Consider the following 25,749-nt stretch of genomic DNA (forward strand, 5'->3'; position numbering starts at 1 on the left):
CAGCGCCGTTCCAGCCTTGATTCTGGCCCGCTGCTGCCTCTGCGACTGAAATGGAATCGTGCGATGCTGCCACAAACAGTTCAGGGAAAGCTTGCATTAACGATTGCGAAGCTGCCCAGTTATTGTACCAGAATGATGTGTCCCTTCTGTTGCCAACGTTACACTCCATGGTCCTTGCAAAGTTATGGTGAAACAAAGAAAAATAATTGTCAGATAATATAATGTCTCTCCACCATATTGAGTAAAATTTGTGGACAACAGATTTATCGCCAATAAGCACCTTCCTCTTCACGTTACTTTAACGAGAAATAAGAATGCTACGCCAAACGACCTCTTTCTCCGATAAAATCCGCCATTTCCATTTACTAAGGAGCGCAATGTTCATCACTTCCATGTTCTTTACACCTAGGCCTCCTTCGTCCCTCGATTTACACACGGTGTCCCAACTAACCCATTGTATGGATCTTTTAATTTCGTTCCCGCTCCAAAGAAACTTGCTTTGAATGGCCCGAATCTCTTTAAGAATCTTAGTAGGAGCCTTATAAAAAGACATATAAAAATGTATGTTGATAAATTTAACATATTATATATTTGAATGTATCTGTATTTCTTAAAATAAAGTTGTCTATTTTTGTTACTATACAATTAATTTTTTAGTTAATTAAAGAAAATGCCATAATAACACTCCATTCGTTCTACGAATGCTCTGTTTATTAAGATACATTTTGAGTTTTAAGTTTGTAATTTATAGGTTATAAACTCATATAATAATTTAGATTTTTTAATAAGATTTTTTTTATGACAAGCTTGTATATATTTTACTAACTTATATTTTATTCAATCCCAATTTCAAAGAGTATTTTAGTTCATCGTTTATACCTTTATTTTTTCTTTCATTTTCATTCTTATTATTTAAACAAAAATTTATTTTTATCTTTGATAATTTATTTTAATTTAAATTGACATAAATATGTATGAAATATCATTTATGTTTGTTTACATTTTTAAGTTAGTTGAACCGTTAATTTTAACAAATACTTCAATTAACTTATCAGTTATCAGTCTGAACCATCAAGTATATGTTGTAAGCTATCAGTCATCAGCTATAACTTGAAGTTTTTAACTGCTTAAAATATATTTAATTATTGAATATATATTTTATATAATTTGTTTAATTTTTAACCAATTATAAAACCAATTTTCTCATAAAAAATTAAAGAATATTATCAGAATAAAAGAAAAAGATAATAATAATAATAAAATAAAAAACTATTTAAAGTGAAATCATTTTTTTTTTTTGATAATAAGGAGGGCCTAAGCCCATGAGAAAAGGAACTACAACAAAACTCTTTAGGAGACACAAAACCAGATCAATCTCTATCAAGCTGACAATTCAGCCAAGCAGGAGCATCATGGAAAACAACCTCTCCCTTCAATAGTTTCTTCCCTTCCATAGCTCCCTTCCATAGCTAGCAAGTGGGCACACTTATTAGCTTCTCGGAAAACATGATGAATCTTTACCACTTCAAACTTATCCATCCAAGCAACAATCTGCCTCACCAAGCTACAATTTCCACGGTTCTTCAATCTACCATTGATTACAAGATTTACCACCATTTGAGAATCTGATTCAATCTCTAGTTTCAAATAGCCATGCTGATGGGCCAGAGTAATCCCTATAAGGATTCCCCAAAGCTTCGCCTTTAAGGGGCTGGATAAATCAATAAACTTGCTGAATCCCATAATCCACACTCCAGAATCATCACAGACACAACCACCACACCCTGATAGCCCATCGCTGCCGTAAGCACCATCACTATTAAGTTTCAGAAACCCTCTCCTCAGTTTATTCCAGAAAATCTCCAGCTCATCATAGCATCTATTCATCACCTTCGTGTTTAGCATAATAGCAGCTTTATAATCTTTGACTCTATCATTGATAACCTTCCCTTCCTCAATCGGTCTAGAAAAGTTCTCCATGTGCAAATCCTTATTCCTCCATTCCCATAATGTGTGACACCCTACAGCCCAATAGTTGCACCAATCCTCACCTACTTGGGCACCCGACATAATATTGAGATCTATCCAATCCTTCAAATTAGTGTTATAGAATTCATTCGCAATCTTCACCGGCACCCTGTTCGTCCAAACCCGACTAGCAAACTTACAGTCGCGCAGAATGTGTAATTCTGTTTCACAAACTTGACCACACAGGTGACACTCCCCGTTACTAAGCCCAAGAGTATGCATCCGAAAATTGGTTAGCAATCTCTCATGATTAATCAACCAAATAAAGCATCGAACTCTCTCTTGCACTTGAAGCTTCCAGATTGTCTTCCAGGTTTTGCACATAACCGTGTCATTAGCACTCCTGAGATACTTATACATATTGCCAATAGAGAAGGTTCCATCTTCATTATTCGCCACCAAGAAACCATCCTCCTCGCTGTCAGCCTTAGGGGGGGAGAGAGCAGCAATTTGCAACTGAGTCTGGTTAGGAAGCCAACTTAGAAGCTCCCAATCCCAATTACCGTCATACCCTACTAAATCCTTGACGTGAGCATTTTTCAGATTCTCAGGGATCTCCAACTCGCAATCCTCGATACAAACATCCTTAGCTATCCAATAATCATTCCAAGCTCTAATTTCTTTACCATAACCAATCTGCCACACACCAATATCCCTCAAATTATCCTGAGTTTTCACAATCGCTTTCCATAAATTGGAATCCGAAGTTCTAGCCTGGAGGTTCTCCCGACAAGGTCCAACCTTATACTTTGTCCGCAACAGTTTACACCATAAATCATCGTCTCCATTGATAATTTTGCTGCCTAGTTTCATGATGCACGTTTGGTTCATAATGTCAAGATCTCGGAGACCCAATCCACCGTCACATTTATCCAACATAATCTTGTCCCAACTCACTACATGATGCTTTTTCTTAACCTCTGTATCTCCCCAAAGAAAATTCCTTTGCAGCTTTTGGATGTCTTTGATACAAGCCTTAGGAAGCAAATTCGTCATCATCGGACAAATGGGAATAGCCTCCATAACACTTTTAGTGAGAGTCAGTCTACCAGCAAAAGATAGATGTCGCGCCTTCCAGCTAGTAAGTTTAGAATAAATCTGGTCCATGACATAGGAGAAATCATTCTTCTTAAGAGCTTTTCTAGTGAGTGGCACGCCTAGATACTTACCAAAGCCACTAGTCTCCTTGAAACCAGAAAGATTCCTAAGACTTGTCCTCAATCTTTTCGACACATTATCAGAAAAAAGGATGCTTGATTTTTCCTCACTAATTTCCTGGCCAGACATCTCACAGAAGACATCAAGAGTATTTTTAACACACATGACTTGCTGCTCCGAAGCCTCACCAAATATAAGTAAATCATCTGCAAACATGAGGTGCGTAATACCTACTCCATTCGTACCAACCTGAAAAGGTTTCCATCTATTGTTTCTGAACTCCTGCTCAATCAAATGGGATAACTTATCCATAAACAACACAAACAAATACGGGGAAATAGGATCACCCTGCCTAATACCCCGTTGTGGCCGGAAGAAGTGATTTCTACACCCATTCTAGTTAATATTTGTTTCCACACTCGTAACGCCTTGCAGAATAACATTAATAAGCTTCTCAGGAAATCCAACCTCCTCAAGAATTTTCCATATGTACTGCCAACTAATTTTATCGTAAGCTTTTGACAAATCAATTTTAATGGCAAAGTAACCCTTTCTCCCTTTCTTCTTTTTCATTGTATGGATGACTTCGTTTGCAATAATGATATTTTCATGTATGGATCTCCCAGGGACGAAACCAGTTTGGTTAGGGGAGATAAGTTTGTCATGTAAGGCTTGAGTCTACTCACCACCACCTTGCTTATAACTTTGTAGATAGTGTTACATAAGGAAATAGGCCTGAATTGAGCAATAGTTTGAGGATGATCTATTTTAGGGATCAGGCAAATATCAGTCTTATTAATCTCACTAATCATAATTTGATTCCTCCAAACATCCTTCACAAACTTAGTAAGATCTTCACGAATAACCTTCCACACTCTTTGGTAGAAACCAGCTGGAAAGCCATCAGTACCCGGTGCTTTCCAAGGTTTCATAGAGAAGAGAGCCTTCCTAACTTCATCATTACTGATATCCTTGTTCAGCTCCTGAACCGTGGCAACTTCCAACTTCGGATAACAAATCTCAGATCCTTTCCAGCTCCACCAAGAATTATTGGAAGCGAAAAGCCCTTTATAGAAATCAGTAACATGATTTTTTAGATCATCTTGGTCAGTGATCCAGTCTCCATTGATATCTTTCAGCATCAGGATTTTATTCCTTTTTCTACGCGCTATGGTTCTCATGTGGTAATACCTGGTATTTCTATCACCATCTGACAGCCACATGGTTTTGGATCTTTGATACCACATCAGTTCTTCTTTATTAAGAATCTCGCTAAGCTCATTCAGCAACTTGGCTTCAAGTCTTCTCAATCCACCATAGTTATCATGCCTCTGAAGCTTGCATTGAATACCATCTAGCCTTTTAATAATGATCTGTTTATCTCTTCGAACCTTATCAAAGGAATCAAACTTCCAAAGGGTTATTCCTTCAACAACATTCTGGAGATAATTGGTTAAGGTAACATCCTTCTTCCAAGTATCACGAAGCAGATTCTCATACGAATCATTCATTAACCAAGCATTTTCAAACCTGAAGCACTTGGTCACTGAACCATATCTTGTCTCCGACAGGTTTATCAGAATGGGATGGTGGTCCGAGAACTCAACTCTCATTAGCACTCTAACAAAGGCATCATGGAAAAGAATTCTCCAATCATCATTACTAATCGCTCTATCCAGTTTTTCATAAATGCGCTGGCCCCCATGAAAAATTGGTCCCCTCCATGTGAATCTGGAACCTCTGGCTTCCAAATCATTGAACTTACAAGCATCCATTCTATTCCTCATAGTATTGCATCTTTTAAGAGAAGCCGACACCCCTCCTTTTTTGTCACCAATGCAAGCAATGTCATTAAAATCTCCAGCCACCATCCAGGCACCTATGACACTACCAGCAATAACTTTCAGCGCTTCCCACAGATCCTTCTTACAAGTATCATTTGGTCGAGCATATATAGCTGTGAAAAACTAGGCCGGAGAATTATCTGTTATAATTCTCATATGAATAAATTGGAAATCTTTGCTACAAATTTGCACTTTCATCTCTTCAGACTTACACGCTACCAACATACCACCTGCAAATCCATTAGTCTCACTACTTTCAATAGAGTCAAAACCCAGCCTTTTAATAAATGTGCTTATCCTCAAAGGGTCACACCTTGTCTCCATTAAAACAATCATAGAAGTTTTATGATTATCCATATAAGTCTTACAATATCTAAACAAAGACTTGTTCGCCGCGCCTCTACAATTCCACACAAATATTTTATTATTTGGACACATCATAATAACCAACAGAAGTTGAAAAGGAATCCCATCACACAGATGGAGGTGTCTCCCCCACCATTTCCATAGTATTTTCCGCATTCTCATTATCATACATGCCTTTGAAATTATCTTCAGGCGTATCCACCAGCTCTTGTTCTTTGCCATAAGAAAACAACTTTATATTACTACCAGACGATAAAGCATCAGGAGGTTCATCTTGTTCAATATGCTTTTCGCCCTTTGCATGGCAGATATCCACTCTCCTGCTGCCACCTGGATCTCCCTTATCATCCACTTTATTATTCCCTTTCGTCACTAAGTTGTAAATGTCATAAATGCATGTCACCTTTGTATATCCTGGATTGAGTTTCTCGAAAATACCCTCTACTCCTGATTGACTAATTCCACCTGTTTTATCCTTTAAATTAATCTCCCCATGTGTTGCAAGCGCATTCGCATTATTCTTCTTATTGTCTTTACTGCTTTTCCTTCCTCCCAACGTGGCTGGCGTTGTTTTGTCTTTAATACTTCCACCTCTTTTAATTTTGCTGATCCCTAGGCCTGACAGAGAATCAATTAAATAATTTTTCTGCATGTTCCTCATATTTACAAAAGTATCCATCAAATTATCACCAGTAATAACATTGATATTACTTTCATGTGAAACACCGCCTGACTCATTGATAGGACAGTTAATGAGCTTGTCCCCCACTATTAAATCTCCTTTGCTGACATTGATTGTAGAATCATTGATATTAATATTCTCATTATTATCAATAACTCCAATATCTTCTTCTTCCAAGGTTGTGAAACGCGATCCTCAAAAAATGGTAACTTCATTAATGCTCGTCGGACCATTAACTTTTCGGCCGTCACCCATCTTCCGTCCTCTTCTCTGCTTTTGAACAACCTTCCATGGCCCATTAGCTTCGGTGGTGTATCTTCTATCTACTTCGAGCTGACTTCCTTTCTTACGCAAATCCATACTACTGCCTTCATTCTCCTAATTACCCCTCACTAAATCATCACCCTTCAATCTGCATCCCTCCTTGTAATGGCCATATTTCCCACATATGAGACATAGCAAATGCAACCCTTCATATTCAATTTTATAGCAACTACCATCAACCTTGATCATAGCCTGTAGTGGTTTAGTAAGGTTAACTGCCGTGCACACTCGAGCATACTTACCTCGTTCCTTCTTGATTGTTGTTTTATCCACTTTAATTGTTCTCCCTATTCGATTACCAAATTCAGTTAAAGCCCTTGAATCATAGTACTCAATAGGGAGATCCGCTATCCGAGCCCACACCGACACTTCATCAATGGTTTCACTTTCCGGATGAAAGTTTGGTCTCCAGTCTTTGACAGTTAGAGAATGGTCGTAGAATAACCACGGACCGTTATGCAAAGCTACCTTCTTATCTTCTTCATTGGAAAATGCTACTAGATAGTAGTCATTGCTCAGATATATTATATTGAGTATTCCTTTCCTCACCCACATCTGATTCAATCTGGTTTCCAGCGCTTTATATCCAATCCGTCTCCCCATCAGCATCACAATAACTCCCCTCCTCCAAGGTGTCTGGATTCTCTTCTTCTCTACCTCAGAGAATATGAAGTTAGGGCATTCATATCCACCTATTATTTCTTCCTCCATACTAATCTCACCAAACTCCATCCCAACCAAATCTTCCTCTACGTGTTCCACTACTTGTTCCCCTTCCATCTCCTCAGTATTACTACCCATGAAAACCTCCTTATATGAGAATTCTATGCCCACTCGATTCTTCATCAAACTGTCTTTAACCTTCTTGGTGCTTCTCTCTTGCAAATCGATCTCCGCCGTACTCTTCCCGGGACTTGCATGGGACTTCTCGCCGTCGACCTCATCAGTTTCAGCGACAAACCCTAGCAGAGGATTTGCATCCATTTCTATTTTAATGAATATTTATTACACCTCAAGTGAAATCCTTTTATAAATAATAATAATAATAATAAAAGCAATCTTATTATTCTTTACACTTTAAATCAAGTATATCTATATGGGGATAGGATCAAATGACACCAAGGTGTCAAAGTTTAATTTGATACCAAATCTCCACCGTTAAAATAACTGATCAAACAGTGATACTAATTAAATAGCCTATTTTAAGGAGAAAAATATGCTAAATATTTTTTTATTATTATTTTATTACATTTAGTATCACCATTTGATCAATTATTTTAACGGTTGAGATTTGGTGTCAAATTAAACTTTGACACCTTGGTGACAGTTATTATTTTTATGCTATTATTTTTATGTCCAAAATTTCTTTGTAGTAGATCCAACTTCTAGAAACCTATTCTAGAGAGATTCATGGAGTTATCTAAAAAATAAGGATAAGTTAGAATTTTTGTAAAATACTATAGAAAATTCTAGAGAGCAATTTATAGCCATTAGATTAAGTTTTGGTGTCAAAATCCGATTTGTTAATTTAAAAATACCCTCCAATTAGATTAAGTTCTCAAACAAGATTACAAAAAGATGAGGAGAACCTCGAGAAGAAAAATGATCCTCCAATTAAAATCTAAACTAACTTAAGTTAAACAACATATTTTTGCTAAACTCATAGAAGTTACAATTGAAATGAGTAATTTTGCTTAGAAAAGACCACCTCCACACCAAAGCTTTTCAACCACACACCACATCCCTAGCATTCCTCACAATTCTCTTGAAAATAATACCGTTCCTAAACAAACTCAAACTCCAAACGGTAGCCAACCACACACAACCTTCATTTCCTCTTATAACTTTCTTTTGAGAGCAAAATGAGCTTCATCTCCAAAAAGCTCTCTTTAAAACCATCCACTTTGTAATCCAATATATTGATCAAATCGGCCATGTTCTTCAAAACCGAACACGCGAAGCCACAAGACAAAAGAGAGTGTTCCGCTGATTCACCAATTCCATCGTAAAAATATAAGTACTTAACTGTTATGAATTACTTTTGAAAGTGTTTAGTGAAATTATTGCATCGGCTGAGGATAAAGTGTTTCTTATACTATTATGGTCCTGTTAAGTTTGTTCCCTGGGTGATAAAGTGTTCAATAGTTTGGGTGATTGTGTTGGGGTAACATTTTTTCTGTTTTTGCTATCTTTAGATATCTGCATTACGTTGGCATTACATGCAAGTGTTTTGATGATGTTTGTTTTATTTGCTGGATCAAACTTCTTTTAATTGTGCAGCTAAGAGATTTACAAAACACACAATTCACCTCCCTCTTGTGTGTGATGTCACATGTCCTACAAGTGGCATCATAGTCTAACTCATGTTTAAGGACTAATCATCTAAGAAAGAAGATGACTTCAAACAAGAAATATTTTCTAAACACACTTCCACGTTTTTGTAGTATTAAATATGAGATGTTGAAAGCTAGGTTTATTTTTTTATTCAAAGTATTAACTATGAGTATGTGAAACCTTAATCAATTGTCCATTTATCCTTACTTACCAAGTAAATGGAAAAGTAGTAGATAATTTTGAGACTCTTTGGACCTCTTAAGAAAAACTAAAATTTGAAATAGATTTCAAAACAACATTTTTTTATGGTAATGTCTCTAGATGATGCTATAATTTTTTTGTTCACAATTGCAAAATTGCGAAGAAAATATGGAATAATCTATATAAGATATTGAGTTTCTCCGAGTAAGAGGAGATAAATACACAAGGTAAAGAAGATGAATATGTAAGTATTAAATTTTTTGTAAAATTTAAATATATTAGAAATTATACTGAAACATTTGTCGCTAACCAGTATCAAAGAGTTGAGAATTGGAGTCCAATCCTTATATTCAAAGATGGTTTCTTAAATACAGCATTAAGGAACATCCTTAAAGAAACTTCTTCCCAGCCTAAAGGTGAGACAATGATTGAAAAGCCCTCCAATATAGAGGACATGTAACACCTCCCAAAGCTAGAGGAATCCCCATCTTCAGTAAGTTTTCCATTGTAAGAAAGTAATCATATCATCTCAGAGCGAATTTATTGCTTAATGTATTTTATTATTTATTATTATTTTAAAAATATTAAATCTTTTTTACTTTAGTTTTTCCATCAGATTTCTCTTGATTTTTTTATAGTGTAAAACTAAATACGTCTAAAATTAGCTATTGTCAAAGACTAACAATGAATAAAATCAATTCAAATATACTTCAAAATTTGAATTGACAGCTAAATCGTTGTTCTTGATTTATGAACAAAATAAATTTGAATATGTATCTATTGGTGCTAGGAGACAGGAGAGAATGGATAGATAATGGCAGAAGGTAGGTGTGGTGTCGTTTTTTTTACCTCCCCGTTTCACTTGGGAGGACGGCACGCTAGACCCTTCACGCGAAATTTGGAAGGAGAATGCGCCCGTGGCGGGATGATTTTTGTTACAGTGCTTCCTACGATATCACACGAACTTTTTAATTATCCTAACGAGTAGGAGAGGGGAAAAAGATCTCAAATAAACCCTAGGAGTTTGCTAAGTGTGGGGGTTCACCTTGACTAGAAATTCTGGAGTCCGGGGGGTCGGTTATACATAGGGAAGAGTTTAAGCACCCTACATATCCGTAGTACTCTACGGGAACCTTCTCTGTGTCATTGTGATTGTGTTTGTTGCTTGTTATTGGGAAAGTTTCTCCTTTGTGTTAGGAGAGAGAATTTGAATTGATTTAAAAAAAGACAGACAGACAGACAGACAAACTGACTATTTTTGGTATTTTATTAGCTCACTGAGATTCCTTGTGAACCTCATGCCTATATATCCCTAGTGGAAGTCAGAGCTTAATGTAGTTCGGGGAACTAATTAGGGATTAATATATTTTTGGTGCCTTGCTTAAAGCTCAAGGTTGAAGCTTGAATTAAATCTCTGTTTACAATAAAGAGATATGAAATCATCTTTATAGAGAGGTATTTCTACTATTCCACCACAAACATTTTTAAAGTGACAAAATAACTGGATTCATTTCATTCAAGAGGGGGACCTTACTTGTTTATGTGCAAGTATACCAGTCGACTGCATCTTGAATGAAAGAAAGGTGCTCAACCAAATTAGGGAAAGTTACCACATGCCTGGGTTCTACTGCCAGAGCATGCCTTTCAAAATCCTAAATGGGAGACTGATTAAAATGAAATGCTCATCCAAATTAGGTAAAGTGACCACATGTCTGGGTTTTACTGCCAGCTAATGCCTTTCAAAATCCTAAATGGGAGACTTAATTAAAATGAAAGTAATGTTTGTTTGTTTGAATGTGGTGAGATAGGAGAAAGATCTCTCTATAGAGATAAGCTATGTCTACCTAATGTATAAAATATTTGATTTTTAGCTGGCTTGTATGAGGCCCAAGCTTGAGGCTTTTGTTTGATTTTATTGTTTGTTGAAAGATAACTCTACTGGGGAGAATTTAAACTAAGGGGTTTTTGTGTTCTGTACAAAGCCCAGAATTGAGGCTGACTCTACTTAGGGAGACTCTATTTTGTGCCTTGTATGAAGCCCAAGGTTGTGGCTAACTGCTGAGGAAACTGAGTTTTTAAGACTATGGATGACTCTATCTGTGCCTTGTACAAAGCCCAAGGTTGTGGCTGACTTTCAACTGAGGAAGTTATTAATTTGTGCCTTGTATGAAGCCCAAGGTTGTGGCTACTTTGGCTAGGGAAAACATTATTTTTTTCCTTGTACAAAGCCCAAGGTTGTGGCGGACTTTTTAAGAAAATGAGTATGGAGGACTCTATGGGGAAAAGATCCTTGAGATTAGGAATCTTTGACACAGGAAATGTGGTTTATTTGCCTTGTACAAAGCCCAAGGTTGTGGCTACTTAATGATAAAGGACTCACTGGGGGAGTTTTATTCTACTGGAGGATTTATCTATTAAAAGACTGATCTTTTATGTTTTTTGGAGGCTAACCCTTTCCAGGGGTTTTGACTCTTTTTATCGACTGTGATTTGGAGGCTGACCCTTTCCAGGGGTTTTTATTAAAATGGCAGAGAGATTATCTAGTGAAGACTTCTTATTTTAAAGCCCAAGATTAAGGTTGACTCTTGCTAAGAATAAGCAAATATGGATCCTAGACTCTGCTAAGGAAGATTGATGAAGATAAGGGTGATAGAGACTGTCCATGTCTCTCATTCCAAAAAGTGTACTCAATATGAGATTGAGACAATCTTAGCTTTTTTAAAGTCTGGTTTAAAGAATGGAAGAAACTCACCAGGATAGGCTAAAAGGTAACTAAAGACCTGTTCCTACGTTTATAAGAAACCTGATGGGTCCTTGTATACAAGCTCAAGAGGAAGTTGGAAATGCTTTTAAGAAGCCTGTGGGTCCTTGTACAAAGCCCAAGAGGAGGCTAATCGAGGGTCATCGAGGGTCCTTGTTATAGCACAAGAGAAAGCTATGTGGTTTTGAACTTATTTTGGCTTTAAGCAAATGGGTAAGAGGTTTCACCGGGAATAATTCCTCTTTGGATGGATGTGTCCTAGTTTTTGTTCTAAGGCTTTTTTCAAGATGTTTCACCGGGAATAATTCATCTTGAGGGTTTTAACTAAAGATTTCTAATTAGGAAAGAGCCTTCACCGGGAAGACATTCTCAATCCTAGGCCATATTCCTAATATATATATAGTTTAACTGTCCTAGGGTTTACATTCAGTCGTAATTCTAAACAAAATATAAACAGTTCTATATTTGACAATAATTTAAATAAAGACTGTAAATTGAAAGCTTGTAAAGCCTAACCTGGATGGAGTGGAGGCCTTTGAAGAAGTATGTACAAAGCCTTACCAGCAATTGATAACAGTTGAATATTTATGATAAACAGTTAAGGGTTTTTGAAAACAGAAGAAGTGAAGATGGACAAAGGTCACATAGGTATCTGAAGAGTTTCACCGGGAATAATGCCCTTCAAATACCAGAAGAATGTTTTGAAAACAGCAAGGAGATTTTGTAAATACAGTTTTTTAAAAAAAACTATGAAAAGAAAAAGGTGTTGGGACTTACACTCTATTAGAGGCCCAGTACTTTATAGTACTGGTTGTAAAAACAGTTGAGAAGATGTGAGGTTCTGTTGTTTGAAAACCTCGATCGTCTGTTTATTTTGAAGTATGAAGACAGTTTTGAATTTTGACAAAAGTCAACTTAATTAAAGTAAAGATGAAATCTAAACCTAATTAAGACATAAATGGCTTAGGGTTTTATCACAAAATATTTATGAGATATTAGGTTTTGAAATTTCAATGAAAACATAGATTAAAACATATTTTTAAAACACTTAAAACAACACTATTTTCAACCTAATAAAGATATATAAAATAAACAATATTTTTTGTGATTTTTTTGATTATTCATAAAATATATATATTAATCAACAAGTGTGAAAAATGAAGTTAAAATGAATTAATTTGATAGGTTAAATAATTGGTTAAATTTGTGAAGAAATTAAGTGGAAAAAGTGATAAAAAATAAGGTTTTGTCACCTAGAGGGCTTGAACTCACGCCCTCCAAGTCACTGACCAAAACTCCCACCATCTAGGCTACGCGCGCAGTTTGTTATTCGTATGCATCAAACTTAATATATTTAAAAACTAGCCAGAAGATTCAAATTTGCGCGTGCCATGTTCATCTTCTTCCTCGAGCTCAAAGATTTTCAAATTTCTAAAACTCTGGTTTCTCAACTAAATGGCATGATGTAAACAACAATCTTGCTCCAAATTTCCTCACGAATCCAGATATGTAACTAACATTTATTTATATTAACTACAACTACCTAATTTCTCAGAAAACACTAAGAACATATGAACCCTAAATTTGAAATTAAATGACAAACAAGATGAATAAATGAATGATGATAGAGGGTTTCCAGTCCTCTGATGATGCTGAACAAGATAGTATCGAGCTTTATCACAAAGAGTACTTAAATTAAAGAGGTGGAGTTCAAAAACTTACCTCTGAAACTGAAGGTTGTACGAATGATGGAGAGCTTCTAGGCTTGTGTGAATGATCCTAAAAGCTTCCTTGGGACTCAGTGATGCTAACTGAACGCTTATTGTGACTTCAATCCTTCTGAAATGTTCTACCCGACACCTTCGATTTGAGCTTCAAGTGATCATGGAGGATGATGAATCTGCAGTTACAGATGAGCTGCGACCATCTGAATAGCTTCACTATGCCCTAAGGAATGTGTCTGGATGCTTGGCTTTGCTTGAAACCTTCTGAATTGCTCTATGGAACTCCAACTGCAAGAGCTCCAAAGTGAAAGCAACAATGGTGTTCCTCCACTTACAGAAGTGATCCAGGTGCTTGGATCACATCTAATGAACCCCCTTGAGATGTTAGAATGCTTACTTTCCAAAGAGAAGCTCTGGTTTGAAGAAAATGATTCTTCTTGCCAAAGAACTTTGAAAAACCATAAGCATGAGAAGAGAAGGAGAAAGCAAGGAATAGAGTTTCTTTGGTGTGTCTAATACTGAGGAATGCACTTGTATTTATAGGCAAATGGATGCAGAGCAAATGGCTGTAGTGAGCTTGGTTAATGAGGTTAACTTGGTACCTTAAGCATGAAGAAATTTCAAAGAATATCCAAGTGTGATCATTGCATTTTCAAGCTAGCTCCATATCCATTGATTCCATCTGATCTTAGGGGACACTTCTGATGCAGAATGAGCTATAATTGGTTGGTGGGAAGATTCCTTTGATGATTCATCAATTTGCCATAAATTCCTAAATGTAATCATTACATAATCACATGTTCTTGTTTTGGGAATCTTCTTCAATCTTCATGCTATGGTGAAATTGAATGCATGGCATGTTTGCAGATGTGTTATGGGTCATGTAGCATCCATAAGTGAGGTTATATGCACAAAATTGCAAAGTTCCAAAATGATGCATGACCTATAATTTTACTTCATGAGGCCAACTTTGAACAAGCATAACTCCTAGCTCAAAATGAATTTGGAGAAGGTTGAGCACAATTTGGAAAGCCCTAAACATCTACTTCAAATCATTAGTTTAGGGTTTCTTCAGAATCATTTGGGAAAATTGTGAAAATTGAGCCCAAAGTGGGAAGAAAACTAGGTTAAAAAACACTTAGAAAAATTTCTAAGTTTTTATGACCTAAAGCTTCAAAATTCCAAATCTCTTAAATGGTTGATCTTTTGAAAAAAGTTCCTATGTAAGATGTTGTTTTATTTTGTAAGATCTACAACTTTCATGTTGGAAGTTTTTTGAGTTGTATAGGTGAAATTTTGAGTTCCCATAATGCCCTTAAAAACCCTAATTCCCGACTTTTTGGCCCTTGGTGAATTTTCCTGAATTTCTTTGGTCAAATGACTTTAATAATCATATATTGATGATATTGATCCTTAAAAGTCATGATTTGACCAATAACCCTAAAAGTCAAAGGTAATAGAACCAAGTCCTTCTCCTCAAGTGAATAATATGAATGGACTATGTTGAGGTAATAGAAGTTCTTGAACCATGTTTTGAGTTTTGGGTTCATGTCCTGATTAAAAGTCAACTATCTAGGTGAATTAGGTCAAAAACCCTAATTGTCGACCAGATGAAATTGATGACTGTGGTTCTTGAATTGAGGTGTGATGCCCAATGGATGTTGTTATATGAATCATTTGAAGATGATTGAAGCCTTTGAGTGATGCCCTTGAGCTTTCTAGGGTTTCCCAAATGTGATCCTTGATTTTAGTCCTTGATGGGCTCAAAATCCTAAACTGGTGAAGTAAGCAATCCTTAGTCCAGGTGATGGGTATCTAATCAATTATAGATGAATAGAATGAAGCTTTTGAGTCCCATGGTTGTGTTAGAAACATCCCTTTTACTGATTGATCCTTTGCCTGAGCTCTTTTGTTCCTGAGCACCCTCGACTAAGTACTAGATGAATAAGTGACTGCTCTGAGTATATGCTTTGACTTTGATGAAAAGTTATAAAGATATGACATCTCAAGGGGGGTCAAAATTAGGGTATGACAGTAGGGGGCCGGAGTTTTCATGCGAGAGACAAAGACAAGAGTGTGGTGGATGAGGGGGTGTAGGTGGGGGGACAGAGTTATCTCAACATGGAGAAGAGAGTTAACGATGGTGATTTGGAGAAGGTGGAGAGGCGGACGATGAAAGTGACAAGAAAACGGTGGGATCATGCTGGTGGAACATCTGGAAGATCTAAATGTCATATAAATTTTTTTCTTCATTTCCTTTCCAGACAGATGCAATGCTAAGGATCTTTACAAGATTTTTGAGGAATGTGGAGAAGTGTACGAGGTTATAGTCCTGTTAGCTGAAGATTTCGTTTGGGAAGAATATCCTTCGAAGGTTTGAAATTCGAAGGAAGATGGTTACTGATGACCATCTTTGAGATCAAAAATGGCTACTGATGGCCATGCTCGATAATGATGGTTTAAGTTGGAACGGAGACAGTTATCACTGAAGCTAAATTCGAAAAGAATCATCTTTTGGGACTTAAACGTTTTTACGAAATATGTAAAGTACTGAAGCTTAGCGTATTTCGTGGCATTCTCGATTCTGATTACGTTGCCACACGTCGAAAGAGGATTCAGGCGGGAGGATTTGAATTTCGAAGTAGTTTATATAACTGCACAAAGACAGATGGCGTCCCAAGGATTCTCATGAGTAACGTGGCATCAGATTAGTGTAGGACCGTTAGGGTCAAATTTAGTATAAATAAGGGTCTTAGCATTAGGATTCCGTGTGTTCATTTTGTACAAATCACTCACATATTGTTCAAGTATCAAGTGTTAAGAGAACGAGTTTTCGCTGAGAAATGTACGTATGACACCAACACCATTTTAAATACATTTGTATCTTTCTTTATTCAAGTATCTTTTGATATTATTGCATTTCGTTTACTTTATGTTATTTACGTTCCTGCACTCTTTACTCTCATTCTATTTAGTTTCGAAGCATTTAAGTTTCTGCACTTTAAGATTCCTGCAATTTACAGTTTTTGTCCTATATTTTATCTTTATCTTGCCCTTAGGAACGGTAAATTAACCAACAGTGCACAACCGATTCCTAAATGAAGGTACAACAAGAAAATGGTCAATGCGGCCAGTGGAGGGGGAAATCAAGATCCCCCACAAGGGTCAGGAACAGTAGCGACAAATTCTACGCACGTTTTGACTTCTACTCAAGAGGTGCAGGCTATACCAGTTTCGACAGGATCTGAACCCATAGGTAGTTCCCTGGCGATGCCCGAAAATACTACAGGGACAACAGGGACTATACCAGTTTGGAGTTCGACCACCGCGCCTCCATTCATTAGCGCAAGCGAGATACCACCTTTCTCGACAAATGCTGCAAGTCAGTTATTTTCCCCAGGAACATCATCGACTTTCGAAGGTTGGAGACCCAACAATCCATATGGAATGCCATATTCATATATGACAGGATTACGAGGGCCTACATACACTACAACTAGCCCGACGGCATTTTCACCGAATGTCAGTTCGATAGGTCGAAGCGCACAAAATACTGGCTTCTCTGCCCAAATACCCCTTTTACCACAAATAGTCAAGCGACATTCCGACATGAAATGGATGCAAGTAACCATGATATGTTAGGAACTCTTGCCAAAGAATTGGGTTCCATCTTGAATCCGTTAGCAACGAACATTGCTAGGACTAACCAGGATAATGTGGAAACCTTCCAAAAAATATCATCTCAAATAAATCGAATGGAAGATTTTTTAGGAGTTCCACAAATAGACGAAGGAACAACCAATCAACTTATCAGGAAGGGGAACCCATTCTAGAACAAGTTCGAGCCACAACACCACCATCTAGACCAACACTAGTCGAGCAAAACCAAGTGATAGACTTAGAAACTCGAAGGCAAACGACTAACGTTGGCCAACAAGCAGTTGCCCAGCAACAGCCTAATCTGGTGATGGTAAGAAGAAACGAACATCCTGACGAAGTGGTCCATAGGGTTAGGAGAAACAATTTGGCAACAGAGAACAATCTCACTGCCATTATAGAGAAAACAATGGCTAACAATGGCCTTAATACCGGGCTTCGACGCCCAAATTATACATCCCCAATAGCAGAATGTATCATGCAAACGGAATTGCCAAGAGGTACCAAAGTACCAAAATTTACTAAATTTTTAGGGGACACCAATGAGTTTACCGTGGAGCACATAGACAGGTATCTGACGGAAGCAGTGGATCTAGCAGGGAACGAAGATTTAAGGATTAAATACTTCCCTAGTTCGCTAACAAAAAATGCTTTTGTTTGGTTCACTACTTTGCCCCCAAATTCCATAGATGCATGGGCACACTTGGAGAGATTATTCCATGAACAATTCTACATGGGTCAAACCAAGATAAGTCTGAAAGAATTGGCTAGCATCAAGAGGAAGTTCACGGGATCTATAGATGATTACTTAAACAGGTTCTGTTTGTTGAAGTCAAGATGCTTCACGACTGTCCCAGAGCACAAATTAGTTGAAATAACTGCAGGTGGCCTAGATTATTCAATTCGAAAGAAACTGGATACTCAATACCCAAGAGATATGGCCCAATTGGCAAACAGGGTTCGACAAGTCGAACGATTAAAAGCAGAAAAGGCCAGAGCAAGTAAAAGTTATAAGAAGGAGAGAGTAGCATACGTCGAAGCAGACGACGTTGATGGCGAACCTTTCGAGGATTCATACAGTATGGAAGAGGTCAAAATAGATCTTGCTGAGTTAAAAGAGGCGCCACCTTATTCTTGCAAATTGCTCACCCCTTCTAATGGGAAAAATCCAGTAGAGAATGATAAAAGTGATAGATTTCCTAAGAAAACTTATACATTTGATGTCACTAAATGTGACGAAATATTTGATTTGTTAGTAAAAGATGGCCAGATGATAGTACCTCCCAATTCAAAAGTTCCTCCGTTAGAACAACGGAAGAAGCGAGGTTTTTGCAAGTATCACGGTTTTTTAGGCCATAAAACTTCACAATGTTTTCTTTTCAGGGATTTAATTCAGAATGCTATCAAGGATGGACGTCTGAAATTTGCTGACAAAACCAAGAATCATATGAAGGTTGACATAGATCCTTTGAGTGTGGCTGACACTAACTTGTGTGAACCATTTGACGTCAACATGGTGGAAGTATCTGAAATTGATGCTGCTGAATCAGAGATAAATTCAGGTGGAAAGCAGGCTACTAAAAGCCTAAATACCAATTCGATCTTCAATACTGATGTTGAGGAATCCTTTGATGCTAAGATGACTGAAGATCTGAAAGGAAAAACATGTGAGGCCACTGAAGACCTCATAGTGATGCTTCAGCAGATACGAATTTCCGAGGCTCCTCCGGCAGTTGTTAACATGGTCAACGCTAGACGACCTTTATCTGAAATAGAAGAACTAGAAGAATGGTTGATAAGGGAGAAAGGAAATATTGAAATCCCACCAAGAGGGAACAGTCTAAAGGATTATCTCTGGGATTGTCATGTGAAAAATGGTGGAAAAATGGTGATGTACCCAAGATGTTCAGTTATGCTGAATCGAAGGGTTCAAGCCAATTTCGAAAGGGCCCTGCGAGAAAGAATGGAGCAGGCTTGGAGAGGGGGAAACTTATTGCTCAAGGTGTACCCAAGGACTGAAGAAAGTTTGGTGGGTTTCATGGTCAGATGTCACAGCGATAACTCTGAGATTGCATTGTGCCCTAGGTGTGGAGCAGTTTATGATGAATTACTAGCAAGATCATTCGAAAGGGTGTATCTCTACGTGGGTCGGGAAACTCAAGGACTTCGCCTCAACTTGTATGGGTTTGATATCAGGACCCCATCAAGGAGGCCTGATAGCCCACACCCTAGAGCTCGAAGGGTCACATTCAAAGTTCATGCCGACATACCTAGGGATAGATGGATGCAAGCTGGTGCCAGAATCAACAAATGGCGAAGTTGGGACCAAGGAGGAAGAACTGCAATGGCATATAGGAAGCAATTCCAGACTTCCAATCGAGAGATGTAAAGGTTGGAGAACTACAAAGGCAAAAATCCTATGTCCAGATCACAATGGAGAAGGCACCAGAGGATGAAGAAAGCCCAAAGGGAATACAAACCAAGGGAGACTGGAGAATCAAGTAGAAATCAAATCCCAATGCAGGGGGCAAGGACAAATAAACCTCCAGTGGAGCGTAAGCTTTTTGATTCTGAAAATGAGAAAGAAGAAGAAAAAATGCATTCCAGCCCTTGGAAGGAAGACGATAGGATGACAAACGATTTCGACTCAGACGGAGTATCGTCGATAAACTTAAATTGCAATGTTGTGTCAGTACTCCCTCATGAACTTAATCAAGAAACTGAAGTTGAAGATTGTGAGGAAGCTGATGAGGAAGAGATGGCAAGGCACAGACATGTGTGCTATTATGTGCTGAACAATGGGGCAGTCGAAGAGCAGAACGCTTTCTTCGAAAGGCCTGATGAAGGTATGAGGAACCATTTGAAACCACTCTACATAAGAGCCAAGATTGATAATGTTTGCATTAACAAAGTCTTAGTAGATGGGGGAGCAGCAGTGAACCTAATGCCTCAATACATGTTGAAGAGAATTGGTATGTTCGATACTGATATAAGACCACATAACATGGTTTTGTCCAACTATGAAGGTAAGATAGGGCAAACTTTAGGAGTAATCCAAGTCAATTTAACTGTGGGTTCCGTCACCAGGCCAACGATGTTCATGGTGATACTAGCAAAGGCTAATTACAATCTTTTGCTTGGAAGAGAGTGGATCTATGGAGTGGCGGTTGTGCCTTCGACGATGCATCAAAGACTAACCATTTGGAGAGAAGATGGCATAGTAGAGAACATCGAAGGAGATCAAAGTTACTACATGGCTGAAGTCAACCAGGTCAATAAAACTAGTTTCGACAGGAATTTGGCGAACATAGAACCTTGCCATGCTGCTGAAGATATATACACTCCAAACAGAAATGCTTTATGTAACACCCCAAATTCTACCCGAAAAATATAATAAAATCAGAGTATAAATTTCAAACAAGTTCATTTGAGGTATCACATATTCGTCATTTCAAAAACAGTTACGGCTTATTTGCCTTCCCTCATAGATACATAGCACAAATATTTAAAACGATAATCAAATCATTACTAAAAATCACTTTGTTTAAATTCAATAATTAACTTGCAGCGGAATCAACAAACTTCATAAATATTCAATTCAAGTCGTAGCATCATTGCACGGTAAATTTAAGTTACAATTTAAAACATAGTTCACTTAAAAATTCAGCAAACAACATAATAAATAAAACAATCTCTTTATCCCCCCGAGTGCTACGTATCAGAGCAATACACCAACTCGACTAACAACAATTAAAGACTTCATAAAATCACTTCAAAACTTCCACCGCTATCTTGAGTACCTGTCAGTTTCCCACGGTAAGGGAAACATCATTCAGAAGGGTGAGATATCTACCAATATAAACAAACGCATGATAAACAATATATTAGAATTTAATCATACGGAATTATCACGTTACAGCTTTCAGACTACATTTATAAGAACAATTAACCTGAACAGTTATAATTAACAAAAATCAATAACAACAACATATTAATAGTTATAACAACTATTTCTCATCTTCCAGACAATACTTGTCACAACACGTCATTAGTATAACAATTTATAATTACAACTCCATATTATCACAATTCAACAACAACTCAAGTCACATGACATCACAATTAAATCACACTCGTGCCACATATAATGAGACTCTATCAAATGCACATGCATGTGGTACCCAGGGCTTCAGCCCCCATCGCCAATTGTCAGTTAAACCGAGGCATCAAGGCATAAGCCTTCGTCACTAATTTGCCAATCCAGGCCGTCGCCAAAAATGCATATGTATATGAATGCAACAAACACACACAACAAACAACATCATCGTCACAAGGCATAAGCCTATATCGTCGCTATACTAATAAATAGAGGTATACATCGTCACTGAAACATCCTTCAACTTCGCATAAAACAACAACAATTATCACCACAACAACAACTAATTTCATCGAATCAACACGACAGAATCACAACAAATAATCAGGAATAATTTCCTACGAATTTAACCCCCACATATCATTCATCATGAGTCCGGTTATAGAGTTAGAACCCCACCCCTTACCTTGTATTCGGAGTCCATTCTACAATTCTACCGATCGAAGCCATCTAGCCTTAGCTCCCAAACATTGCCTCTTTTCATCCGAATAAAAAGCTGAAAATTTTCCTTAATTTGCAACTACAGTGCGATGATGATATCTCACAACTCAGACCTTATTTTGAAGATCCCAACGGTCAAAAGTTAGATAAAGGTGTTACAAACCTACCCACAAAATTTGGCGACGATCCAACGGTTAACGAATCGGGGATCTTCGATTTAGTGAGACTGCTGCAAGAAAAACGGGAATGAATTTCTTTCCTATTTTCTCTCTTCTCTACAACTTCCCATAACAAATTCCCCAAGACTTTTTCTCTTCTAATTAGCCTAATCCTTATCTTAACCTAATTTCATTAAATCTATTGGGCCTAACATTCACACCCCACCTTTTACTACCACCATCACTTAATTAAGTCCATATAACAAATCTATTATTTATTCAATACTATTTCTACAACTTAATCAATTAATTAATCGACTAATTAATCATAAAACCCATGTCAACAATTATCAACACTCCACAAATTCAACAATTAAATTCGAAATAATTTGAATGTATATAATTAAATAATTAATTAAATACCGGGTGTTACAACTCTCCCCCACTTAGAATATTTTCGTCCTCGAAAATTTATCTGATACAACCATCATCAACTTCACTTCCACATGCAACCATCCGACTTAACAACCAATTAACACATCTCAAAATCAACTACACATATGTTGACCATTCCGGTACTTCTTGAACATAACCGTTACTAACTTGTAAACTATTCCAACACTATTCGAAAGTGAGAACATCGACGCCATGCGGCGACACTCTTTACGGTATCTCCAAAACTTCTCAAATGGTACACTAATTCTTAAAATTTATTTTCAATAAACCTATTAATTACTCCTTAAATTCACTCAACTTTGACGCTGACGTCCTGTGCGGCACCAACAAACAAGTCCAGTTCCAAGAACAAGCATAACCGCAAATCCCATCTCTTTCCAACATCATCCTGTTATAAATAAGTCTATTACAGCTTCTGAAACCATTTTTAAAATAAATTTCATCTCGTTAGCTTTCCAACGCTTCAAACGGGACTAAAATCGGATGTCGAGAACTCAAGTTATGAATTTTTGAAGTTTCACAAAACATTCAACAATTTCCTGCGTTTTGCTTACGGAATTTCCACTCCAAAACTCATTTTTCTTCAACTTAAACATATTCCAAACAACTCTTAACATATCTCCTCACTTCCAAAATTTTTATAACTCGAGAGACACATTCTTTCGCCGAAATTCAGTTTCCGAAACACCAAGACAACAATCCTCTTTGCGAACTTGCAACTGAACCACATCCGAGAAGCAAAGCTTCTCCCCCACTTCGCTCAAACTAATTCCTGCAACAACCAGAAAGCAACAAGTACCGACAGTGTTATACACACTTGTCGCGTACTAAGGGATAAACAACAATTAAACGACTCTGGCCGGACGGACCAACCTGCTCTGATACCACTAATGTAACACCCCAAATTCTACCCGAAAAATATAATAAAATCAGAGTATAAATTTCAAACAAGTTCATTTGAGGTATCACATATTCGTCATTTCAAAAACAGTTACGGCTTATTTGCCTTCCCTCATAGATACATAGCACAAATATTTAAAACGATAATCAAATCATTACTAAAAATCACTTTGTTTAAATTCAATAATTAACTTGCAGCGGAATCAACAAACTTCATAAATATTCAATTCAAGTCGTAGCATCATTGCACGGTAAATTTAAGTTACAATTTAAAACATAGTTCACTTAAAAATTCAGCAAACAACATAATAAATAAAACAATCTCTTTATCCCCCCGAGTGCTACGTATCAGAGCAATACACCAACTCGACTAACAACAATTAAAGACTTCATAAAATCACTTCAAAACTTCCACCGCTATCTTGAGTACCTGTCAGTTTCCCACGGTAAGGGAAACATCATTCAGAAGGGTGAGATATCTACCAATATAAACAAACGCATGATAAACAATATATTAGAATTTAATCATACGGAATTATCACGTTACAGCTTTCAGACTACATTTATAAGAACAATTAACCTGAACAGTTATAATTAACAAAAATCAATAACAACAACATATTAATAGTTATAACAACTATTTCTCATCTTCCAGACAATACTTGTCACAACACGTCATTAGTATAACAATTTATAATTACAACTCCATATTATCACAATTCAACAACAACTCAAGTCACATGACATCACAATTAAATCACACTCGTGCCACATATAATGAGACTCTATCAAATGCACATGCATGTGGTACCCAGGGCTTCAGCCCCCATCGCCAATTGCCAGTTAAACCGAGGCATCAAGGCATAAGCCTTCGTCACTAATTTGCCAATCCAGGCCGTCGCCAAAAATGCATATGTATATGAATGCAACAAACACACACAACAAACAACATCATCGTCACAAGGCATAAGCCTATATCGTCGCTATACTAATAAATAGAGGTATACATCGTCACTGAAACATCCTTCAACTTCGCATAAAACAACAACAATTATCACCACAACAACAACTAATTTCATCGAATCAACACGACAGAATCACAACAAATAATCAGGAATAATTTCCTACGAATTTAACCCCCACATATCATTCATCATGAGTCCGGTTATAGAGTTAGAACCCCACCCCTTACCTTGTATTCGGAGTCCATTCTACAATTCTACCGATCGAAGCCATCTAGCCTTAGCTCCCAAACATTGCCTCTTTTCATCCGAATAAAAAGCTGAAAATTTTCCTTAATTTGCAACTACAGTGCGATGATGATATCTCACAACTCAGACCTTATTTTGAAGATCCCAACGGTCAAAAGTTAGATAAAGGTGTTACAAACCTACCCACAAAATTTGGCGACGATCCAACGGTTAACGAATCGGGGATCTTCGATTTAGTGAGACTGCTGCAAGAAAAACGGGAATGAATTTCTTTCCTATTTTCTCTCTTCTCTACAACTTCCCATAACAAATTCCCCAAGACTTTTTCTCTTCTAATTAGCCTAATCCTTATCTTAACCTAATTTCATTAAATCTATTGGGCCTAACATTCACACCCCACCTTTTACTACCACCATCACTTAATTAAGTCCATATAACAAATCTATTATTTATTCAATACTATTTCTACAACTTAATCAATTAATTAATCGACTAATTAATCATAAAACCCATGTCAACAATTATCAACACTCCACAAATTCAACAATTAAATTCGAAATAATTTGAATGTATATAATTAAATAATTAATTAAATACCGGGTGTTACAACTCTCCCCCACTTAGAATATTTTCGTCCTCGAAAATTTATCTGATACAACCATCATCAACTTCACTTCCACATGCAACCATCCGACTTAACAACCAATTAACACATCTCAAAATCAACTACACATATGTTGACCATTCCGGTACTTCTTGAACATAACCGTTACTAACTTGTAAACTATTCCAACACTATTCGAAAGTGAGAACATCGACGCCATGCGGCGACACTCTTTACGGTATCTCCAAAACTTCTCAAATGGTACACTAATTCTTAAAATTTATTTTCAATAAACCTATTAATTACTCCTTAAATTCACTCAACTTTGACGCTGACGTCCTGTGCGGCACCAACAAACAAGTCCAGTTCCAAGAACAAGCATAACCGCAAATCCCATCTCTTTCCAACATCATCCTGTTATAAATAAGTCTATTACAGCTTCTGAAACCATTTTTAAAATAAATTTCATCTCGTTAGCTTTCCAACGCTTCAAACGGGACTAAAATCGGATGTCGAGAACTCAAGTTATGAATTTTTGAAGTTTCACAAAACATTCAACAATTTCCTGCGTTTTGCTTACGGAATTTCCACTCCAAAACTCATTTTTCTTCAACTTAAACATATTCCAAACAACTCTTAACATATCTCCTCACTTCCAAAATTTTTATAACTCGAGAGACACATTCTTTCGCCGAAATTCAGTTTCCGAAACACCAAGACAACAATCCTCTTTGCGAACTTGCA

At 37.1% G+C, this 25,749-nt stretch overlaps 1 protein-coding gene across 1 annotated transcript; it reads right to left on the minus strand.

Moving 5' to 3' along the window:
* Positions 1-1,410: 1,410 nt before the first annotated feature.
* Positions 1,411-5,387, minus strand: LOC131632954 (uncharacterized). Its single transcript, XM_058903665.1, has 3 exons — positions 5,243-5,387; positions 3,873-5,143; positions 1,411-3,468 (listed from the first exon to the last, which is right to left on the minus strand). The coding sequence occupies exons 1-3, from the start codon at positions 5,385-5,387 to the stop codon at positions 1,411-1,413; spliced, it is 3,474 nt and encodes a 1,157-aa protein (XP_058759648.1).
* Positions 5,388-25,749: the final 20,362 nt, after the last annotated feature.

This window comes from Vicia villosa, unplaced genomic scaffold (assembly GCF_029867415.1).
Source record: "Vicia villosa cultivar HV-30 ecotype Madison, WI unplaced genomic scaffold, Vvil1.0 ctg.001055F_1_1, whole genome shotgun sequence".
Classification (NCBI taxonomy): domain Eukaryota; kingdom Viridiplantae; phylum Streptophyta; class Magnoliopsida; order Fabales; family Fabaceae; genus Vicia; species Vicia villosa.

What these genes read in the sequence shown, in the direction of transcription:
- LOC131632954 (XM_058903665.1), bottom strand. Translation starts at nt 5,387, where the DNA reads ATGGATAATCATAAAACTTCTATGATTGTTTTAATGGAGACAAGGTGT. An exon ending in AGGTGGTATGTTGGTAGCGT is followed by an intron (nt 5,144 to 5,242) that starts GTAAGTCTGAAG and finishes AGTTTTTCACAG; the next exon opens with CTATATATGCTCGACCAAAT. An exon ending in AAGTTATAAGCAAGGTGGTG is followed by an intron (nt 3,469 to 3,872) that starts GTGAGTAGACTC and finishes TTGATTGAGCAG; the next exon opens with GAGTTCAGAAACAATAGATG.